At 55.1% G+C, this 20,881-nt stretch overlaps 1 protein-coding gene across 2 annotated transcripts; it reads left to right on the forward strand.

Annotated features, from left to right (window-relative positions):
* The first annotated feature begins 4,280 nt into the window (after window positions 1-4,280).
* On the forward strand, window positions 4,281-20,047 carry ATP13A1 (ATPase 13A1). Of its 2 annotated transcripts, XM_082623443.1 has the most exons (26): window positions 4,281-4,692; window positions 6,951-7,040; window positions 7,137-7,327; window positions 8,789-8,861; window positions 9,051-9,206; window positions 9,311-9,380; window positions 9,459-9,565; window positions 10,082-10,211; window positions 10,336-10,391; window positions 10,968-11,094; window positions 11,184-11,321; window positions 11,401-11,521; window positions 11,876-12,033; window positions 12,347-12,522; window positions 12,596-12,706; window positions 13,804-13,929; window positions 14,790-14,898; window positions 16,385-16,584; window positions 16,665-16,761; window positions 17,457-17,617; window positions 17,688-17,802; window positions 17,890-18,086; window positions 18,937-19,079; window positions 19,283-19,394; window positions 19,480-19,623; window positions 19,709-20,047. In XM_082623443.1, the coding sequence occupies exons 1-26, from the start codon at window positions 4,294-4,296 to the stop codon at window positions 19,817-19,819; spliced, it is 3,618 nt and encodes a 1,205-aa protein (XP_082479569.1). In that variant the 5' UTR covers window positions 4,281-4,293; the 3' UTR covers window positions 19,820-20,047. The 2 variants fall into 2 exon arrangements, with proteins under 2 accessions (XP_082479569.1, XP_082479570.1); XM_082623444.1 differs by lacking the exon at window positions 6,951-7,040.
* The last annotated feature ends 834 nt before the right edge of the window (window positions 20,048-20,881 follow it).

Here is a 20,881-nt window from a genome sequence, read left to right on the forward strand (position 1 = left end):
ATACACACTACCAGATGTAAAACAGATAGCTAGTGCGAAGCAGCCACATAGCACAGGGAGATCAGCTCGGTGCTTTGTGTCCACATAGAGGGGTGGGATAGGGAGGGTGGGAGGGAGACACAAGGGGGAGGAGATATGGGGATATAGGTATATGTATAGCTGATTCACTTTGTTATACAGCAGAAACTAACACACCATTGTAGAGCAATTACACTCCAATAGAGATGTTAAAAAAAAAAAAAAAAAGAAGGGCTTTCCTGGCTGTCCAGTGGTTAAGACTCTGCACTTCCACAGCAAGGGGCACAGATTGGATCCCTGGTCAGGTGACCTAAAATCCCGCTTGCCGCACAGTGCAGCCAATAAATAAATAAAGCTTAAGAGCAGGAATTAGGGCATAGGAAGGGAGAAGCAGGATCACTCAAATGGTCAGTTATCCAGGTTACCCAGGGCTTTCTGAAAGAGGGACCTTCATGGGTAGGGGGTGGTCTAATTCCTTATCTGGTTATTTTGCTAGTAGTTGTGTCATACAGCTGCCAGGATGTTTATTCAAGATGGATGTCTTTTGAAATGGATGCCTTGACAATCAAAAGCTTAATGTCAAGCACTAATATAGCTATAAGTGCCTACATTTAAAAAAAATCTCAAATAAATGACCTAACTTTTCACCTCAAGGAATGAGAAAAAGAAGAACAAACTAAGTGCAAAGTCAGCAGAAGGAAGGAAGTAACAAAGATCAGAGGAGAAATAAATGAAATAGAGATTAGAAAAACAACAGAAAAAAAAATAGGACTTCCCTGGTGGCACAGTGGTTAAGAATCTGCCTGCCAATGCAGGGCACATGGGTTTGAGCCCTGGTCGGGGAAGATCCCACGTGACGCGGAGCAACTAAGGCCGTGCGCCACAACTAGTGAGCCTGTGCTCTAGAGCCCGTGAGCCACAACTACTGAGCCTGTGAGCCCCAACTACTGAGCCCACGTGTCACAACTACTGAAGCCTGTGCGCCTAGAGCCCGTGTTCCGCAACAAGAGAAGTCACAGCAATGCGACGTCTGTGCACCGCAATGAAGAGTCGCCCCCGCTTGCTACAACTAGAGAAAGCCCATGAGCAGCAATGAAGATCCAATGCAGCCAAAAATTAATTAGTTAATTAAAAAAAAATAACTAACATCTTAAAAAATGAGCTGAAGATCTGAATAGACATTTTTGCAGTCATATAAATGGCCAACAGGTACATGAAAAGGTGTTCAACATTACTAATTATCAGGGAAATGCAAATCAAAACCATAATGAGTTATCACCTCACCCCTAGAATGGCTATTACCAAAAAGACAAGAGATATCAAAGGCTGGTGAGGATATGGAGAAAATTGTGCACTATTGGTGGGAATGTAAACTGGTGCAGCCACTATGGAAAACAGCATGGAGTTTCCTCAAAGAATTAAAAATAGAGCTATCATATGATCCAGCAATCATACTTCTGGGTATATATCCAAAGCAAAAGAAATCACTATCTCTAAGGAAATGAAATCAGTATCTCAAAGAGATATCTGCACTCCCATGTGCATTGCAGCATTATTCACAATAGACAAGACATGGAAACAACCAAAGTGTTCATTGACCAATATACGGATAAAGAAAATGTGATATATACATACACATTACTCAGCCATAAAAAAAGAAGGAAATCTTGCCATTTGAGAAAACATAGATGGACCTTGAGGGTATTATGGTAAGTGAAAGAGTCAGACAGAGAAAGATAAATACTGCATGATCACATGATTTATATGTGGAACCTAAAAACAAGGAAATCATAGACAGTAGAACGGTGGTTGCCAGGACTGAGGGGTGGGGGAAATGGAGAGATGTTGGCCAAAGGGTACAAACTTCCAGATACAAGATGAATATGTTCTGGGGATGTAACATATAGCATGGTGACTATAGTTAACAATACTGTACTGTATACTTGAAAGTTGCTAAGAGAGTAGATCTTAAATGTTCTCACCACATACACACACACACACACACACACACAGGTAACTGTGTGAGGTGATGGAGGTGTTAACTAACTTACTGTGGTAATCATTTTGCAATATATATGTGTATCAAATCATGTTGTATATCTTAAACTTACACAATGTTGTACGTCTATTATGTCTCAATAAAGCTGGAACACTTGAAAGAAAGGAAGAAAAAAGAAATGTATGTCACCATGTTGCCATTTTAAAAACCTGTACATGGACGTGTACAGCAACTTTATTCATAATTGGCAAAACTTGGAAGCAACCAAGATGTCCTCGAGTAGGGGAATGGATAAACTGCGGTACCTCTGGATAATGGAATATTATTCAGTGCTAAGAAGAAATGAGCTATCAAGCCATGAAAAGACACTGAGGAACCTTAAATGCAGCACTAAGTGAAGAAGCCAGCCTGAAAAGGCTACATATTGCATGATTCCAACTATATGATATTCTGGAAAAGAAAACACTATGGAGACAGTTGTGACAAAAACTCATACAGCAAAAAAATGACTCATTTTTTGAAATAAGACTGCTTTGAAATTCAAAATGTCACCAGGAAGGGGCAAATTAAATGGGACATTCTGTTTCTTTCCTAAACATGTAACTATTTGGAATCCAACTGTGATTCCAAATAAAGCATGTGCTTTAAAGCATAAAGCACAACTTTATGCTTTAAAACCATTCTCCCTGAGCAAGGAAGCTTTAACTTATGATGATAAGTTAACATTGGAATGTGCTTCGGGAATGTTCAAAAATGAAAACATCTTGGACACCGATAGCAGCATATAAATGTATAGATGCAAAGACCTGATTGACAAATAGTTGGTCTACAAAACAAACCTGTTTTGGAGAGCTAGGTACGAATCCCTACAAGTCAAAAAGCTTGTTGTTGCTAGTTAGTAAAATCCGTGCTGAAAGGCTTTAGGTGGGAGGCTATTACCTTGACGTCTTCACATTGGAATGACACCATTAATCAGAGTAGAGAGTTCCCTGGCAGTCCAGTGGTTAGGACTCCATGCCTGAGTTCAATTCCTGGTCCGGGAACTAAGATCCCTCAAGCCGCAGAATGCGGCCAATATATAAATAAATTTTAAAAAAAGAGAGAGAATCAGAGTAATTGTGGGCCCGCTAAGAGCAGGGAATCAAGTCAACGTGATGTCATCTTTGTGTTAGTTTTATCACCACATAAAAGAGAAGGATGTTCTAAAGGTTGCAGTCCATTCAAAGAAGTATTTTTGGAAAAGAAAACTGAAAGTAAAAATATCCTACTGTGTAAAACGGGACAGAAAGAAATGTCACGTTATTTTTATTAAATATAGAATATTATCTAAGTCTTATTGCATTTATGTTCTCCTTTTGCAGTCTTACATGTATATACCTCAAGAATCTTAAGAATATGCAACAATATAACCTACAAATTTAATGTCCAGTAAAGAGTTTAAAAAGTAGTTCAAATATTGCTGTATCAGAGGACAGAAACATTATAAACATATCATACACATTTTTCTCAAACATATTGTTGGATGTGTTTTCTATTAGTAGTACTACTAAGTACTGAAATACTAATTGCCACTGTTAATTAGTCCTACTGTGGTTTTGTTGAAACAATAGCATTTATGTAACAGGAAAGTAAATAATAAACAATAAGTAAACACCAATTTTTCATATTCTTATGTTAAAGTAGTAACTTTGTGGGTGTGTAATTATTACCTATTACATGACGCCTCCTGTCAGGTGTGGCTGTGCCCTGTCTAGACTCTCGAAGCCCACCAGCCCCGAGCCCTACCCAGGCCCGGAGGTAGGGAAACCTCACCCCACCTCCACACCACCCGCACGCGCACAAGGCCCGCCCTCATGATAAATCCCGCCCCCTGAACACGGGTGCTTCTTTGGCCCCACCTCCGCAGTGTCCAGGCTCCGCCCCTCGTGGCCCAGACAGTGCAGTCTCCGAGGAGGACTGGCCTCTTCCGATGTAGGTTGTCATGGTGGCGCCCAACCCGCCTTGCCTCGTCTTTTCCGGTCTCAGTCCGGCGTGGCAAAGCAGGCAGGCTGCCTTAGCCCTTTCAAGCCCTCTGTGTCATGGCGGCGCCCTGACCCTCCTTCCGGCCACAGCCTATCATGGCGGTGCCCTGAGTAGCCACTTCCGGACCCAGACCCGTACATTGCCCTGGCTTTTCTCACTCCTGGCTGCCATGGCGGCGCCCAGGGTTTACCGGAAGTACAACATCGGAAGTGAGCCGTAGCCTCTGCCCTGAAGCGAGAGCGGCGCTGGGAAAGATGGCGGCGGCGGCGGCGGCGGTGGGCAATGCGGTGCCTTGCGGGGCTCGGCCTTGCGGGGCCCAGCCCGCCGGGCAGCCCAAGCCCAGGCCGCTGCCGCGCACACTCCTTGCCGCCGGGCCTGCGCTCATAGAGAGCGGCGACGAGCTGGTAGCGGCTGTGTGGCCGTACCGGCGGCTGGCGCTCCTGCGGCGCCTCACGGTGCTGCCGTTCGTGGGGCTGCTCTACCCAGCCTGGCTGGGTGCCGCGGCTGCCGGCTGCTGGGGCTGGGGCAGCAGCTGGACGCAGATCCCCGAGGCCGCGCTGCTTGTGCTCGCCACCATCTGCCTCGCGCACGCGCTCACCGTCCTCTCGGGGCATTGGTCCGTGCACGCGCACTGCGCGCTCACCTGCACCCCGGTAAGTGTGCGCACCCGAGACCGACCCTCGGCATGGTCCGGCCTCACCGCGGATCCCAGCTACTCAGTTTGTGTCCGTCCCCATCCCAGCCGGGGCCTCTGCATCTGCTGGAGCCGGGTCCCTAGAGGCGCCCTCCACCCTTTTGCGCTAGCTAAGTTCTGGCCCCGTTCTGACTTGGCTGTGTAACCCTGGCGTAGGTTACTTCCCTTCTCTGGAATTCCTCTCTGGTGTGGTCGTTTAGATTCGATAAGGTAATACCTGTAAAAAGCTTAGCGCAGGGCCCGGCATATGTCACCATTTACTAGCTCCCATACTAGCGAGTACTCGGTTGTTTCTCCTGAAAACAGTCCTACCTTCTTCGTTGTCTGTCTCCTACCTTGTTGTTCGTAGTGTGAGGTTAGACCTGTGGGATGGGTTTCCCTGTCTGTGGAGCTTGCTTTGAGAACTGAGCATCAGTCCTGGCCAGTACTCAGAGCCCCCCGCGTCCACCCCATGACGACCAAAATGAGCTTGAAATGCAGTTAATTGCAGCGTTTAAGACGAGCATTGGGTGTTTGTGAGCAAGTGACTTAGCTGCTTGGAGTCTCTGTCTGCAAGGGTGATGGTAATGAGGACTGCCCTCAGAATACAACAGCGAGGTAGTGCATGTGACCCTTAGTCGTGAGATCTGGATGAGTGAGAGCTGCCCTGGGTTAGCAGCTGATATCAGTGACTATGCCACTGCCCTCTGGGCCGGCCTCCGATGACACCAGCAGGTTATGGAGCCATGGACACAGAGGTCAGCCTCCCCTCTGATCCCACACAGGTTTGTTAAGAGAAAAAGGGAACAGCACCCAGGGCTGCAGAAAGAGAAAGAGAAACCACACCACCACCCTCCCTCACCCCTCTTTGACTCTAAATGTGGACTGAATTCTCTTTCTCTTTTGAGAAAGTGAAATCTCTCTTATCCCAGGGGAGAGACTCAAACTTCTCAAACTTCTGGGATTGGTGGCTTCAAGTCAGTAAGTGAAGGACCCCAGTGAGGGACAAAAGAATGGAGGGAAGTTGGGGGGTAACACCCCCAAACTTCCAGCTGCCTGTTGGCCTGCAGCTAAAAAGTGTGACTATTAACTTTCTTTCCAGGGATGGAGAAGAAAGAAGAGCTAAGCAGCTGTAGGGTTAGGACAGGCAGATCTGGGTTTGCATCAGAGATCTCAGACAGGGGTGCTTCTGGTCTCTGGGTTTCAGTTTCCCCTTGTGTAAAGTGAGAACTGTAACACCTACCTCAGTGTGCCATCGTAAGAAGAAACAGATGAACTCTGCAAAGCACCTGGCATGTGGCTGGCCCCATGTAGTGCTTTTGCACTTTTCTACCATAGCGTTTCCTGAGTTCATAGTTTTGTCTTTTGTTGTTATTTTTGCCTGCTTTGGGGCCTGTGAACTTCTGGAGAGGCAGGGCCTTGTATCTCAGGGTCACCGCCATGTCCCCCAACCCCCCCCCAAAAAAAAAACCCATGGCAACACAGGTTCTGGTGGAGCAGAGGTGGGATGGATGCAGCTCACAGGATCCAGGGTGTGTGTGCCAGTGCAGTTCCATTCAACGCCTCCGTGTCTTAGGTGCTGGAGAAATAACAAAGAACAAAACAGACGAAACACGTTGTTTTCATGGTGTTAGTGGGGGAGATGGAACTCAGCAGTCAATGCTAAAGAGAGAAAACCAGGATAAGGATTTTGTGAGGGACCTTTAGGTGGAGCATCCAGGGGCAGCATCCTGAGAAGGTGACATTTGAGCGCAGGCCTGAAGCCAGCTGTGTGACCATGCATTCCAGACAGAGAAAACAGCATGTGCCGTTAGCTGAGGCAAGGATGAGCCTCATCATCCCTTGTCACTCGAGGACACAGCGAGAATAGTAGTGGGGACGGGGGGCAGAGGGGGAGCAGCAGGCCAGGTGGGCTGTAACAGGCCTTGGCTCACGTGGACTGAGAGTGTACCTCATGCCGGGCAGCATTCTTCCTGTTTGAGTTCATCTTCGTCAGCAGAGCTCTGTGCGCTGGGCGCTGTTCATGACCCTGGCTTTATAATATGGGCGGGACCAGAGGCCCAGTGAAGTGCTGTCCCTTGTCCCAGTGACAGACTGGGGAGTGGCCAGGCAGCACCCAGAGCCCAGTGGCGTGTTCCAGAGCATGTCCACAGAGCTGCGGCACCCGTGGCCTCCCCAGTGGAAGCCGTGGAGCTGGGGCTTGAGAAGGGCTCAGCGGCAGCACTTTGCCTCTCACAGGAGTTCGACCCCAGCAAGGCAACCTTCGTGAAGGTGGTGCCGACTCCCAACAACGGCTCCACTGAGCTCGTAGCCCTGCACCGTGATGAGGTAGGGACCACCTGCTCCAGCATGAGCTTGCATGGGATCCCCAGGCCCTGACATTCCCAGATCAGGGGCCCTCTGCCACAGACACACCTCCCACAGGGCGAAGACGGCCAGGAGGTGCTGTCCTTCGAATTCCAGAAGATCAAGTATTCCTACGATGCTCTGGAGAAGAAGCGTTTCCTCCCCGTGGCCTTTCCTGTGGGAAACCTGTTCTCATTCTACCAGAGCAACAGAGGGTTCCAGGAGGACTCGGAGATCCGTGCAGCCGAGAAGAAGTTTGGGAGCAACAGGTGAGTCCCAGCATCCCCGTGCGTCGCCCCTGCTGAGACAGGACTGGGCCTCTGCCTGTGGTCACCAGCCCAGGTCTCTGTCCCAGCTAGTGGCTCCACTTGTATATGCCCTGTGGTTTGGAGGAATCCACCTTCTCAACAAAACATCGCAGGTGGACGTGGCGGGCGCCCTCTGAGAAACATGTTCTAGTCTAGTCTCCCTCAAACTTGCCTGCTGATAGGAACCCCCCGGAGGGCCCACAGCTTGGAGCCTGGCCCAGGGCTGTTCATCCTTGTCTTGTGTTTGTAACTTGTGTTCTCTTCTTTATTTTAAATTTTTTTCTATAAATGTACATTCTTGTCATTCTTCTTATATATAGCCAAGTACTTTATGAGTGGTGATAAAAAAAGATGGTGGTGAGCAGGACAGCTCTTGTTTGTACCAGGTAGAATGCAGATGCTCTGTCAGCACTTTCTCCTTTAACCTTCACCCAAACGACCAGTGTTGACAGGAGCTGGGAGGGGTCAGAGCTGGGCTTCAGAGCCCCCATCCTGGCCATGGTGATAATTGTCCTTGACTCAAAAACGCTCAGAATCTCTAGGAAATTATTTCTTGACCTAGTTGCTTTTCAAAAAATTACAAATACGTTACTGCAACCAGCGCTCGAGTAGGAAGATTCATAGGAAACATTTACTGATCCTCCCTCCCCTCCCCAAGCCAGGCCAGCCATGGCGGCAGCCTGGGATGTCCACTTTCACACCGTCCTCGCTTATGCAAAGGTACCCTACACAGTCCAGGGTGGGGCTCAGTTTTTATTGCAATGCAGCCACTGTGCAGTTTCTTTTTCTCAAATCCCATGTCCTGGATAGCACTCCAGTTCTGCAGGGCAAAACAAGGATGGCCATAGTGGACCTGGCTGGTCCCATGGCCAGACAGGGCCACCACACCGAGTGCTGTAGAGCACACCTTTCGGCCCTGCTTCTCAAATTCCAGGGCTTTTATTTAGGGAGTCTTTGGAACATCCCAGCTCAGACTCCCCTCTCTCCATAGTTGGGTGGGGCTCAGGCACTGTATTTCAGGCCCCAGGGGACTCCACAGCACCTAGCTGCCGGGCCTCCTCTGTGCAGCTTCAGGGCTCCTATCCCACGGTCAGCCATTCCTCTCCCCTTGCCTTGTCACCCACCCGGATGATAGGTTCTCGTCTTGCACCAGCCACGCTCGGGGGCGGCTGCCTGAAAAGCCCAGTGCTGATTCAGAAGCTTCATCTGGGTTCTGCAGAGCAGAGGGCTGGGGGCAGTCAGCGCACCTGCTTCAGTGCCACACGGTCGAGGAGAGCCATAGTTGAGCATCCCAATGTCTGGAAGCTCACCAGGGCCCCTGGTTGCCCAGGGAGGCCGTCCCTGCCCGGAAGTGGAGGTGTCAGGGGTGGGGCCCCTGGGCCTTCCCACCAGGAACAGGGCGTGGCATCTGGTCTCTTTCAGGGCCGAGATGGTGGTGCCTGACTTCTCAGAGCTGTTCAAGGAGAGAGCCACGGCGCCCTTCTTTGTGTTCCAGGTAAAGCAGCAGCTCTGGTCCTTCTCCCCACCCTGTTCCTTGGGGCTTTCACAGTCCACCTCCAAACGTGAAAACCTCTCCCCGTCCTCGTGGTCAGAGCCTGTGGGCAGAATGGCCCTCGTGTGCCATCCAGTCCTCCGGAGGCATTCTCCCTGCGTTCCCAGGAACAGACAGGCCCATGTCCCATAGGTGTTCTGCGTGGGACTCTGGTGTCTGGATGAGTACTGGTACTACAGTGTCTTCACACTCTCCATGCTGGTGGCCTTCGAGGCCTCCCTGGTGCAGCAGCAGATGCGGAACATGTCAGAGATCCGGAAGATGGGCAACAAGCCCCACATGATCCAGGTATGGCCAGTAGCATGACGGGTGGGTAGGAGGGTCCCTGTGGTCATGGGGTGGGCGAGGCATGGGCACATCCCCAGAGCTGACTGAACCCCACCCCCTCCCAGGTCTACCGGAGCCGAAAGTGGAGGCCCGTTGCCAGCAATGAGATTGTTCCCGGGGACATCGTCTCAGTCGGTGAGGCCCAGTTCTGCTCCTTCCCGGTGGAGGCCCAGGCCTCAGGCTCTGTCCAATCCTCCTGCCCCTGCCCTGCAGGCCGCTCCCCACAGGAGAACCTGGTGCCATGCGATGTGCTGCTGTTGCGGGGCCGCTGCATCGTGGACGAGGCCATGCTCACTGGGGAGTCGGTGCCCCAGATGAAGGTGCTGGGTCAGGAGTGGAGGGAGGGGGGTCCTCAGTCTACTCAGGCGCGTCACTGTCCCATCCATTGAGGAGGAAATGGGCCAGGGAAGGGCTGGTGGCTGGGCCAGGAGACTGGAGGAGGCATAGCATCTGGGTGGAGATCCTGGGTTTCCTGGCAGGTCAGTGCCCTGGACTAAGGGGAGCCAGGTGGTGATGAGGAGAGGGAAGGAGATGAGAGGCCAGGAGCATCGGTGGGGTGTCAGGCACCCTGGGATCTCAGGCTGAGGTGGGATGAGAGAAACCGAGAAGCTGTGAATCCGGGGTGAGGCCAGGTACAGGGTTATAGGGAATCTATGCTGCACATGAGGGTGGAAAGACAGGGTGGAGCCCCCGCCCCTGTGAGGTGCACCGGCTTGGATGGGGAGCCCTGTGAGGGTCAGGCAGGTTCCTCCCAGCCCCAGGGTCCGGCTCTCCAGCCTGGGGATGGAGAAGGAGGCCAAGGTGGGACTAGCCATTGACTTTACTGTCGTCCCCAGGAACCCATCGAAGACCTTAGCCCCAACCGGGTACTGGACCTCCAGGCCGACTCCCGGCTCCACGTCATCTTCGGGGGCACCAAGGTGGTGCAGCACATCCCTCCCCAGAAAGCCACCACAGGCCTGAAGCGTAGGTGCCTCAGGGGTGTCTGGGGGTGTCCTAGCCCTGCCACCCCCAAACCCTCAAAGTCTCCTTGGCTCTGAGAGAGTCGGGATGAGCAGACATGAATGACGCTGGTTCTTTGTCTCCCCAGCGGTGGACAGTGGGTGTGTGGCCTACGTCCTGAGGACCGGATTCAACACATCCCAGGTGTGGCACCTTGCCCAGTTCTGAGGAGGGTGGTCCCTGGGGCGTATGGTGGACAGCTGAGATGGCAACTCTTTCAGACCCCAGAACATCCACCCCATAGGCTCACTCTGATACCAGGTACTGGGCTGGGGGCCAGAGTGCTGAGACAAGCCCCAGACTAGGCCTGCTTTCCCCGGCTGAGGTTCTGCCTCACAGACAGTAGACTGATTTTGGTTCCGCACACTTGGGAATCACAGTCTGGGCCATAAACTTTTCACCGAAGTGGCATGAGGATTCCTTGGTAGAGACGATGGTCAGATCTCCTTCCAGAAAATTCATCCCTCCGCCCCCATCTCAGCCACTTCCTTCCCTGACCCCTAGTCTTCAGTCACTGGTCTCCGTAACTCTGTAGCTGTTGGCTGAGTTGCAGCCACCCACATAGCTGTGCAGTTCCTGGAACAGCTGTGTTGTCAGCTGTGGCGCTCAGTCAGCCCAGGCAGGCACTCCCCAGCAGCAGAGAGAACCTGGCCCTGGTGCTTTTAGGCAGGAAAGGCCGCCACCCTCCCAGGAAAGATCTCTGTCCCTCCATCCCTCTAGGGCAAGCTGCTGCGCACGATCCTCTTTGGGGTCAAGAGGGTGACAGCGAACAACCTGGAGACCTTCATCTTCATCCTTTTCCTCCTGGTCTTTGCCATTGCAGCAGCGGCCTACGTATGGATCGAAGGTAAGCACCGTGACCACTCCCCCCCGCCCCCCACCATCTGCTGGACCCCGCGCCTGTGGCCCCCAGGCTGGCAGGCTCTGTCTTCTCAGGTACCAAGGACCCCAGCCGGAACCGCTACAAGCTATTTCTGGAATGCACGCTGATCCTCACTTCTGTCGTGCCCCCCGAGCTGCCCATTGAGCTGTCTCTGGCCGTCAACACTTCCCTCATTGCTCTGGCCAAGCTCTGTGAGTCTCTGGGGCAGGGACAGGGTACCGAGTGGGCTGGAGCCTGGCAGCACCCCTGACACTGGCTCCCACCACCCAGACATGTACTGCACGGAGCCCTTCCGGATCCCCTTCGCCGGCAAGGTGGAGGTGTGCTGCTTTGACAAGACAGGGACCTTGACCAGCGACAGCCTGGTGGTGCGCGGTGTGGCCGGGCTCCGGTGAGCGTGGGGAGTCTGGATCGCGAGGCACCGAGCCGGGGGCATTCTGGGAGCTCAAGGGACAGACAGCTGCCCAGCCCAAGCCTTCAAAGTGAGGGCCTGTGACAGGCCCTACCACAGAGGTCCATTCTAGGGGGCCCCCCCAAGCATTCTTCAGTGTGAGTGACAGTGGCAGGGGGCTCAGCTTGCGCTCGAAGCAGCCATGTGACGTCTGAGGGCATTCATGAGACGCGTGCAGGTGTCGCAGGGACCAAGACAGCACCCTGTGGCCCCCCACTGTGACCAGCAATTCCCAGGGGTTCCCTCTACCCAGTCACCTCCACCCTGGTAACCAGCTATTCTTCCTCCTTGCAGAGATGGGAAGGAGGTGACCCCTGTGTCCAACATCCCCATAGAAACACACCGGGCTCTGGCCTCATGCCATTCCCTCATGCAGCTGGATGACGGCACCCTTGTGGGTGACCCGCTTGAGAAAGCCATGCTGACGGCCGTAGACTGGACACTGACCAAAGGTGAGGGGCTGGAGCCTCGGCCACACCGCCAGCTCTTACGTCCCCAGGCGGGCGGGGTGTGCCTCTCAGGCACCTGTGTGTTCAACTCAGGCAGGTGGGTGGGCACAGGCTCACCTCTGACCTGGGGCAGGGTCCTCCATACCCAGATCATCCAGCTTGGACCCCTCCCAGAGCCAGGAGTTCCTGCAGGCCCCGGGTCTGGAGGTGGGGGGAGGAAGGGGATGGAGGGAGGAAGGGCACGGAGGGGGCAGGTGGGGGCTTGGCTGCCTCTTTGGAGCGAAGGCCCTCAGGACTCGTACTTATTTGTTTCCAGATGAGAAAGTATTCCCCCGAAGTATTAAAACTCAGGGGCTGAAAATTCACCAGCGCTTTCATTTTGCCAGTGCCCTAAAGCGAATGTCCGTGCTCGCCTCCTACGAGAAGCTTGGCTCCACTGATCTCTGCTACATCGCGGCTGTGAAGGGGGCCCCTGAAACCCTGCACTCCATGGTGAGCCAGCCCCGGCCCAGGGTGGGGAGGGGGGTGCGGGGCGGTTGGTGACATCCCCCTGCGTTCCCTGCAGTTCGCCCAGTGCCCACCTGACTACCACCACATCCACACGGAGATTTCCCGGGAAGGAGCCCGTGTCCTGGCGCTGGGGTACAAGGAGCTGGGGCACCTCACTCACCAGCAGGTAAGGGCCCAAGCCCCCCACCTACCGGCCCCTTGTCCACATCACCTTCTGTCCCCTGTGACACCACCATGAACGGGCACAGTTTCATCTTCCTCCTCCCTGGCCTCTACCTTTGGAGGCCCTGGGTGGCATTCAGTCCTCACTTTCTTCTCCTCCCCTGCATGCCCCATTCCCCACGGACCCCATCCCACCCCAGAACCCAGGGCTGCTCCCTAGAGAGCACACCCAGATCTCATCTCCTATCCTCACATCCACGGGTTCTCTCACACCCCCTTGGGGAACGCCCTGGGGCATCTTGGGTTCCCTATCTCCAGCCCAGCTCCACCCCTGCCTTGCCCAACCACCTGGTCACTGCATGATCTTGGGGTGTCCCCAGCCCTCGGTCACACCCCACGTCCCATTGGCTGTAGGCTCTCCTCCAACCTTCAGTACCAACGCTGCTCCTTTACCTGCTTCCACCTTGGCCCTCATCCAAGTGGCTTTCATCTGCTTACACCCAGTGGCCATGAGATCCTTCCAGAATGCACACCAGGTCACACCTCTGTTCAGAGCCTTGTTCAAGGCCCGTTCCTGAGCCTAGTCACAGACCTTTCAGAGCCATCCGGCTCTGTGCCACCCCACGACCCTCTCTGCCCCATTCCCCTGGCTTCATCTCTCTTGTGGAAATCAGTGCTCTGATTTCTGTGACTTTCTTCATTACATGTCTTCTCCAGTAGAAGGCAAGCTCCACGAGGGCAGAGATCTTTTAGTTTCTGATATGAGATAGAGAGCGTGAGCTCTTGCTCAGTGGTTATCAAAGGAGAGTCCCAACTTTCCTGTCCTAGAAGATGAAATACAGGGACTCTGTGTCACGCTGTTGTCCATGGTAGCGGGTAGAGGCACCACTGGGGGGCCAGGGCCACCCAGCCACTGCTGAGCCCCTCTGCCACCAGGGCGCCTCTCACCCTCCCGACACCTCTCACCTTCTGACCCTCCATTGTCCCTCCTGCAAGGATGGGGCCTTCTCTGACCTCTCCCCACCCAGCGTGTTGTCAGAGCTTGGGAAATGGGGGAGGGGGAGAGACAAGTCATGAGGGCACTGCTGTGTCCATCCACAGGCCCGGGAGCTCAAGCGGGAGGCCCTGGAGTGCAACCTGAAGTTCGTCGGCTTCATTGTGGTCTCCTGCCCACTCAAGGCTGACTCCAAGGCCGTGATCCGCGAGATACAGAATGCCTCCCATCGGGTACAGCCACTGGACCCCTCCCCACCAGGCCCCATGGGTGGGCAATCTTGGCTACTCCTTACGGAGAGGGGGATGTGACAGTAGAGGACAGTTCCATCCTCAGTGGGGCACTCAGCGGTGGGTATCTGGGTCTTGGAAGCAAAGGTTCCATGGCTTTTGGTTGAGCTCCACCATGGCTTGGACGCTCATGCCATCCCTCGTGCCTGAGGATGCTCTGGGACTCAATCTGTGCCCATCCTTCGCACATCACTTTCTCAGGCCCCCAGCATCACTGGGAGATGAGGGCTATTCCCCCGACTCCACCCCATCTTAGGAAAAAGCTGAGGCTGGGTTGGAGGATGTGGAGACAACACCCAGACAGGCTGTGGGTGTCCCAGTGGCTTTTCTCTGTCAGCCTTGGTGGTTTGTGTATTCTAGTTCAGGACTCAGTTTAGGGTGTGGGAGGCGAGCCTGGCAGTGTCAGAGGGTAGTGACATGATTAGTCCTCACCTGGCCTCAGCAGTCAGGGCCCATCTTGCCGTCACCAGGCTCTAAGCCAGAAGGCTAGAGCGTGTGTCATACCACCCCCAGTCTCCTGCCTGGAGCATCTGCCAAGCCAAGAGGGTCCACACCAAGGGCTGGCTCTTAGTTTGTATTGCAAATAAAGGCTATGGGTGTTCTCAGAAAGACACACATACACATATCATTCGCAGAAAACTCCACCAGGGGAGGCAGACTGAGGCTCTTGGAAGCCCAGTCCCCATTAGGGGGCCACGCGCTTCCTCTGTGGCTGTCCTCAGAAGGGACTTGGCCCCCAGGTCTCCAGGCTGGAGTTCTGATCCACTGAGCCCTGCTCCACTGAGCCTCCGCCCTCTCCCCAGGTGGTCATGATCACAGGGGACAACCCGCTCACTGCCTGCCATGTGGCTCAGGAGCTGCATTTCATTGAAAAGGCTCACACGCTGATCCTGCAGCCTCCCACGGAGAAAGGTGAGGCCCCATGTGGTCGTGGGCTGGGGGGGGACCTTGAGTCCAAGAACAGCTCCCTCCTGGTGGCTCACCTCTGTGCCAGGCCTGAGTGAGCACACCCAGCGTCATCCAGTACCCATGACACAGGCCTGCGGATCACAGCCCTGCCCCGTGCGCACACTTGGGCTGTCTGGCCGGGGAGCTCCACACCCCACCTGTGCAGGCGGTCACCGGCTCTGGGGCCAGCAACACCTTACAGTTTTAAGGTGGTTTGTTGTCGTCACACCAGCCCATGTTTCATAGCCTCCCACCCACCTTGGGCCTGGCTGCCTGCCTGTGCATGGCGAGTGCTCCCCTCTTGAGCACCGGGACTGCTGGTGCTCGTGTTTGGTGTGGCCAGAACCTGGGGCAGAGGGCTTGGTTTGCATTCGTCAGACTCTTCGCCCCACATGGGAGGGCTTGCCATTCCCACACCACGTAGGAGGAAGCCAACCAGGTCAGCTGTTGGGGCCCCTGCTCTGTAGACAAGGAGACAGAGAAGTGAATCCATCTACCTGGATCATTGGGAAACACTGTGACTAAGGATTTGAACTCAGATGTCCTGATTCCAGAACTCATGGTCTCTGGCCTCTCCTGAGTAACCAAATTGGTTGCAAGGGGTGCCTGTGAATCAGAAAAATCAAGGGACGAATCCAGCCCCAGCACCTCTGGCTGGTAGGGTGGAGTCTGTCAGATGCCGTAGGACAGCACCCGGTGCAGGGCCTGGCTTGGGAGCAAGGTGCACCAGTGATGTCACTGGGCTGCAGGCCAGAGGAGGGTGCTGGTATGGCCCGGCCAAGAGGGCTTCCAGAACCTCCCAGGCCTTCTCTCCGTCTGTGCTGTTGAGCCCAGGTCTCTGTCCCAGTCACTGGGCTCTTCCAGAGCCTGGGGATCGTAGGCAGGTGGCCCAGAGGTGGCTGCGAAGACTGTTGATGAGCAAGTGAAGCTGCTCTAACAGAACAGCCGCAACAGGAGCCACGTGGAGATGATTTTCCTTTCAAGCTCTGACAGCTCTGACTGTCCGGTGCGGAGAAGGCTGGTGGGCTGCCCTCAGCTGTCCTCGGTGCTCAGCGTCCACACCTAGACCAACCAGCTAGAAAGGGGAAGTGGATAGCAAGCAGTGTCTGGCCTGAGGAAGTGATTCGGGGTGCCCTGGCCCTAGGAGAGCAGAGTTTCAGGCAGGCCCCCAGGGTTGGGGAGGGGGTGGGGCGAATCTTGAGGTCAGGCTGCCTGGGTTCGAATCTGGCCCATCACATGATCTCAGGCCAGTGGCTTAGGCCCTCGGTTTTCAGATCCTTTGTATCAGAGGTTTCTGTGCATGGTCTCTGTGGGGTGCCTAGTGTCTGGGGTACAGGTTGGTATGGACCTGGGGTGGGGGCCAAGAAGGTGCTCCAGAGAGGAGAGGCTAGGACTGCACACGTGGGGTCCAGCCGAGCCCCATCCCTGACCCTGGGCACTGGCCCTGCAGGTCGACCGTGTGAGTGGCGTTCCATCGACGGCAGCATCACGCTGCCCCTGGCCCAGGGCTCCCCGAAGGCACTGGCCCTGGATCACGCACTGTGCCTCACAGGCGATGGCCTGGCCCACCTGCAGGCCGAGGACCCCCAGCTGCTGCTTCGCCTTATCCCACACGTGCAAGTGTTCGCCCGAGTGGCCCCCAAACAGAAGGTGGGTACGGGGTGGTGGAGGGCAGGCGGGGCCCTGGGGATGGCACGCAGCCCTCACTCAGCCCGTCTCTCCCCAAACAGGAGTTTGTCATCACCAGCCTGAAGGAGCTGGGCTACGTGACCCTCATGTGTGGGGATGGCACCAATGACGTGGGTGCCCTGAAGCACGCTGATGTGGGTGAGCCCCTGGGGTTGGGGGCTGTTCTGCCAACACCGGCTTACCATCAGTGACGCGCCACTGAGCAAGTTCTGTGAGGAAGCAGTAGTGAAGGGACGGGGCAGGGACTGCTGGGATTGGGGATCTGAAGGACTCCAAGTCCAGGAAGAGATAAAAGTGTCCGAGGAAAAGTGTGGCGGGGACCACCAGGAACCTCTGGTGAGGGTCCAGGGCAGCTCCATGGGGCAGACATGACTTGGTTTTCTCAGGCCCCCCAGGCACTGTATGGGCTCCAAGGGCCGAGGCCAGGGAGAGTTTATAGCCTCGGATCTGTGTCAACAGGACATAGATGTCAAGTTGATGTTTAAAGACCAATTTAACCTAGTTTCAGTGCTTTTCAAATATTCATTTGGTTTATCAACTACGATGTTTATGACACATCATTTACCTCATTATGATTCTTGGCAATAAACTTCTTTGGAAATCAGTTAGTTTTGACCTACATAGTGTTATATACTTTATTTGGGTATTGTTTTTTTGTTGTCCTTAAGTAGTTTGTAGAAAGTAAGGTAGACGCTCTCTGAGGCGCTCCTTGGGGTGAGTGAGCAGGTAAAATGGGGAGGTTGGGCCCCGGGATTAGCTGTGTTGAGCAGACACTCCGTGCTCTGTGCCGGGGTGGCAGGCTCCCTCTGGTTTCTGACACACACTCCCACCAGGTGTGGCCCTCCTGGCCAATGCCCCTGAGCGGATCATCGAGCGGCGGCGACGGCCCCGGGACAGCCCCGTCCTGAGCAACAGTGGAGTTAGGGCCACCTCCAGGGCAGCCAAGCAGAGGTCGGGGCTCCCACCTTCTGAAGAGCAGCTGGCCTCCCAGCGGGTGAGTCTCAGGAGGGGGGCACCAGCACCCCCTTGTTGTCAGGTCTCACCCCTTGCTACCTGCCTCATAGGACCGCCTGAGTCAGGTGCTTCGGGACCTCGAGGACGAGAGCATGCCCATCGTGAAGCTGGGGGACGCCAGCATCGCTGCGCCCTTCACCTCCAAACTCTCTTCCATCCAGTGCAGTGAGTCCTGCTCCCGTGATCCTCCCCTACCCCATCCCTAGGCCCATCCTGCCTGGCACCCACGCCCACACCTGCCTTCCCCCACAGTTTGCCACGTGATCAAGCAGGGCCGCTGCACGCTGGTGACCACACTGCAGATGTTCAAGATCTTGGCGCTCAATGCCCTCATCCTGGCCTACAGCCAGAGTGTCCTATACTTGGAGGGTGTCAAGTTCAGTGACTTCCAGGCCACACTGCAGGGGCTGCTCCTGGCTGGCTGTTTCCTCTTCATCTCCCGCTCCAAGGTGAGCCAGGACCCTGAGCACAGCAGGGGCTCCCGCCCCAGCCCAGGGGTGCCCTCTGCTTCTCTAAGCCATGGTTCTTACCCCAGAGGTGCCGGGAGGCTTCTCGGATTGATGGCTGGCGACACTTGGGCCAGCCAGGGCAGGCTATTAAAGGTGCCACCACATGTCTGTTTTATTCTCACAGCAGCCCTTGGGATGGGAACTCTCATCCCCAAGTTACAGATGGGGATCAGGGGGCAGGGTGGGTGCCCACTGAGGCTCTACAGAGTGCCGCCGCTCAGGCCCAGCACTGTCCACGCGCTGGGGTCTCAGGTGGGCCACACCACTGAGACAGATGGGAAAAACAATTATCAAGAGCACTCTAGTATGCAGTGCTGAGAAAAACACCAAGTAGGTCACACAGGCTGTGGGGAATGGCCTCAGGGTCGGTCAGGGAGGTCTGTGTAACGCTGACATTGAGGCCAACGCATAAAGGACAAGAGAACCAGCGAGGAACTAGGCACAAAGGCCGCAGGTGGTCATGGGCTGATGCAAGGAGGCCCTGGTGGCCGGAGCGGGTGGGAGGTGGTCCGGGTTGATCATACATGCCCCATGAGCAACAGGGAGGGCTTTAAGTTTATTCTAGAGGGGGGGCAGGGTGGATCTTAAGACCCCTATGGCTGGGCATTGAGCGAGGCGGGGGTGGCATCTGGACTGAGGGGATGGGGGGTGGACAGGGCTCTGGGGACTAGTGCTGACCTGTAAACCCCAGAATTTGGTGACCACTCTCTGCACAAGGCCTGCCAGGAAGCAGGGTAGGTGGGTGACCCCAGGGCGAGCCTGGGCCCTGACCCCCACTCTGCCCCTGCAGCCCCTCAAGACCCTCTCCCGAGAGCGGCCCCTGCCCAACATCTTCAACTTATACACCATCCTCACTGTCATGCTTCAGTTCTGCGTGCACTTCATGAGTCTCGTCTACCTGTACAGCGAGGCCCAGGCCCGGAGCCCTGAGAAGTGAGTACGCTCCCAGCCTGGGGGTGGACAAGGTGCTCCCAGAGGAGGCAGCATCCGTGCGGTTGGTGGGTGGCAGGAGAAACACGCAGACGTTGGCCTGGGGTGACCAGGGCCAGGCCAGCAGAGTCCACCAGGCAGCGTCCTGGTTCCGCGGGGGGCAGCGGGAATCATGAAGGGGCCCTGACCCCCGTGTGTCCCTGAAGGCAGGAGCAATTTGTGGACCTGTACAAAGAATTTGAGCCAAGCCTAGTCAACAGCACAGTGTACATCATGGCCATGGCCATGCAGATGGCCACCTTCGCCATTAACTACAAGGTGAGGCCCAGCCCCTGCCCGAGCACACCCTGCCCACCCTCTGGGCTGCCACGACACACAGCTGCCCATCTGCCTATCCCCACAGGGCCCACCCTTCATGGAGAGCCTGCCTGAGAACAGGCCTCTGGTGTGGAGCCTGGCCGTGTCACTCCTGGCCATCGTGGGCCTGCTCCTTGGCTCCTCGCCTGAGTTCAACAGCCAGTTTGGACTCGTGGACATCCCTGTGGAGGTGAGGGGCCCTGTAGACGCGGTCCCAGGACTTGGCCTGGACCTGTCTGCAGGCACCTGACTCACCAACACTCCCTGTCCCACAGTTCAAGCTGGTCATCGCCCAGGTCCTACTCCTGGACTTCTGCTTGGCACTCCTGGTCGACCGCGTCCTGCAGTTCTTCCTGGGAACCCCAAAGCTGAAAGTGCCTTCCTGAGATGGCAGTGCTGGCACCTACTGCCCACTCTGCTACCGCTGGGCAGGAGCCCCGCGAGGGCCCCAGGAGGGAACACTGCCCCCACGGTGAGGCTGACCTGGCCTTGCCCACCAAGACTGAGCTGGGACACCCCCACCCCACCCCCTTCGGCTGTCTGAGGCCTGGCTGGTGGAACCAGCCCTGGGCCAGCGTCTTTGGTAAATAAAGCAGCATCAGTGATTTGAAGAAGACTTGCCTCTATCTCTGCACCACAGAAGGGGTCGCTGGGGGCTGGGTGGTCCCCAAGGAAGGTCCTGGCACCCTCCTCATGGACTGTGTGAGGTTCTAACCTCCCTCTGCAACACATTCAGCACTTGGACAGGCCAAGCTCGGAACCCAGAGAGCTCTGCGTATTTCCTAGTTTTGCAAGTGCCCCCATGTTTCTGTGGTCTCGCAGCTTCACATTTTCACACCTCAGGCACTGAAGGGAGTTTTGAGATGGATGCCATTTTTCCCTTTGCAATAATATGCAAAATAACAGCATGCCTTCCTCTCATAGTGTCAGGTATGGGGAAGTTCCATCCAAATCATTATGAATACTGACTCGGGTCACACTCGGGATTCTGCACCACACAGGTCATAGCCAGGGTCTGACCTGCAGCCTGGCTCTCATACTGTTACTGTCCTTCCTTTCAAAAGGTGCTCGCTCACTACAGCTCAGGAACTGTGCAATAGGTAGCATGAAAGCCAAGAGTCACAGATTTCTTACCTTCTTGACAGTCAAAACCTAGAAAAAACTATTTCAAGTCAGAAATCACAGAGTGTGGGGTGTGGGTGCATTTTTATAACTTTGGCAAGCTGCATGTGATGACCTCAGGCCAGGGAACCCAGGCCTGGGCTTCTGGATGACTTCCCCCTCCCCACCGATGCTCAGTGAGGAGCTCTCTACCCTTTCCTGCCCTTGCTCCTTGGTCATCCTCAGCAGCCCACCCCTGACTGGCTTCCCATCAGGAGGAGTGTGGCCCACAGCCCAAGGCAGGCCCTGGGAGCCAAAGTGGGAAAGGGGCTGGGACCAGCTGTGAG

The sequence above is a fragment of the Mesoplodon mirus genome (genome assembly GCF_964341445.2).
Source record: "Mesoplodon mirus genome assembly, chromosome: 5".
In the NCBI taxonomy this organism is placed as follows: Eukaryota; Metazoa; Chordata; class Mammalia; order Artiodactyla; family Ziphiidae; genus Mesoplodon; species Mesoplodon mirus.

Coding starts and splice junctions, on each gene's coding strand:
- ATP13A1 (XM_082623443.1), top strand. CDS start 4,294: ATGGCGGCGGCGGCGGCGGCGGTGGGCAATGCGGTGCCTTGCGGGGCT. Junction 9,566..10,081: donor AGTCGGTGCCCCAGATGAAG/GTGCTGGGTCAG, acceptor TGTCGTCCCCAG/GAACCCATCGAAGACCTTAG. Junction 12,707..13,803: donor GGCACCTCACTCACCAGCAG/GTAAGGGCCCAA, acceptor GTCCATCCACAG/GCCCGGGAGCTCAAGCGGGA.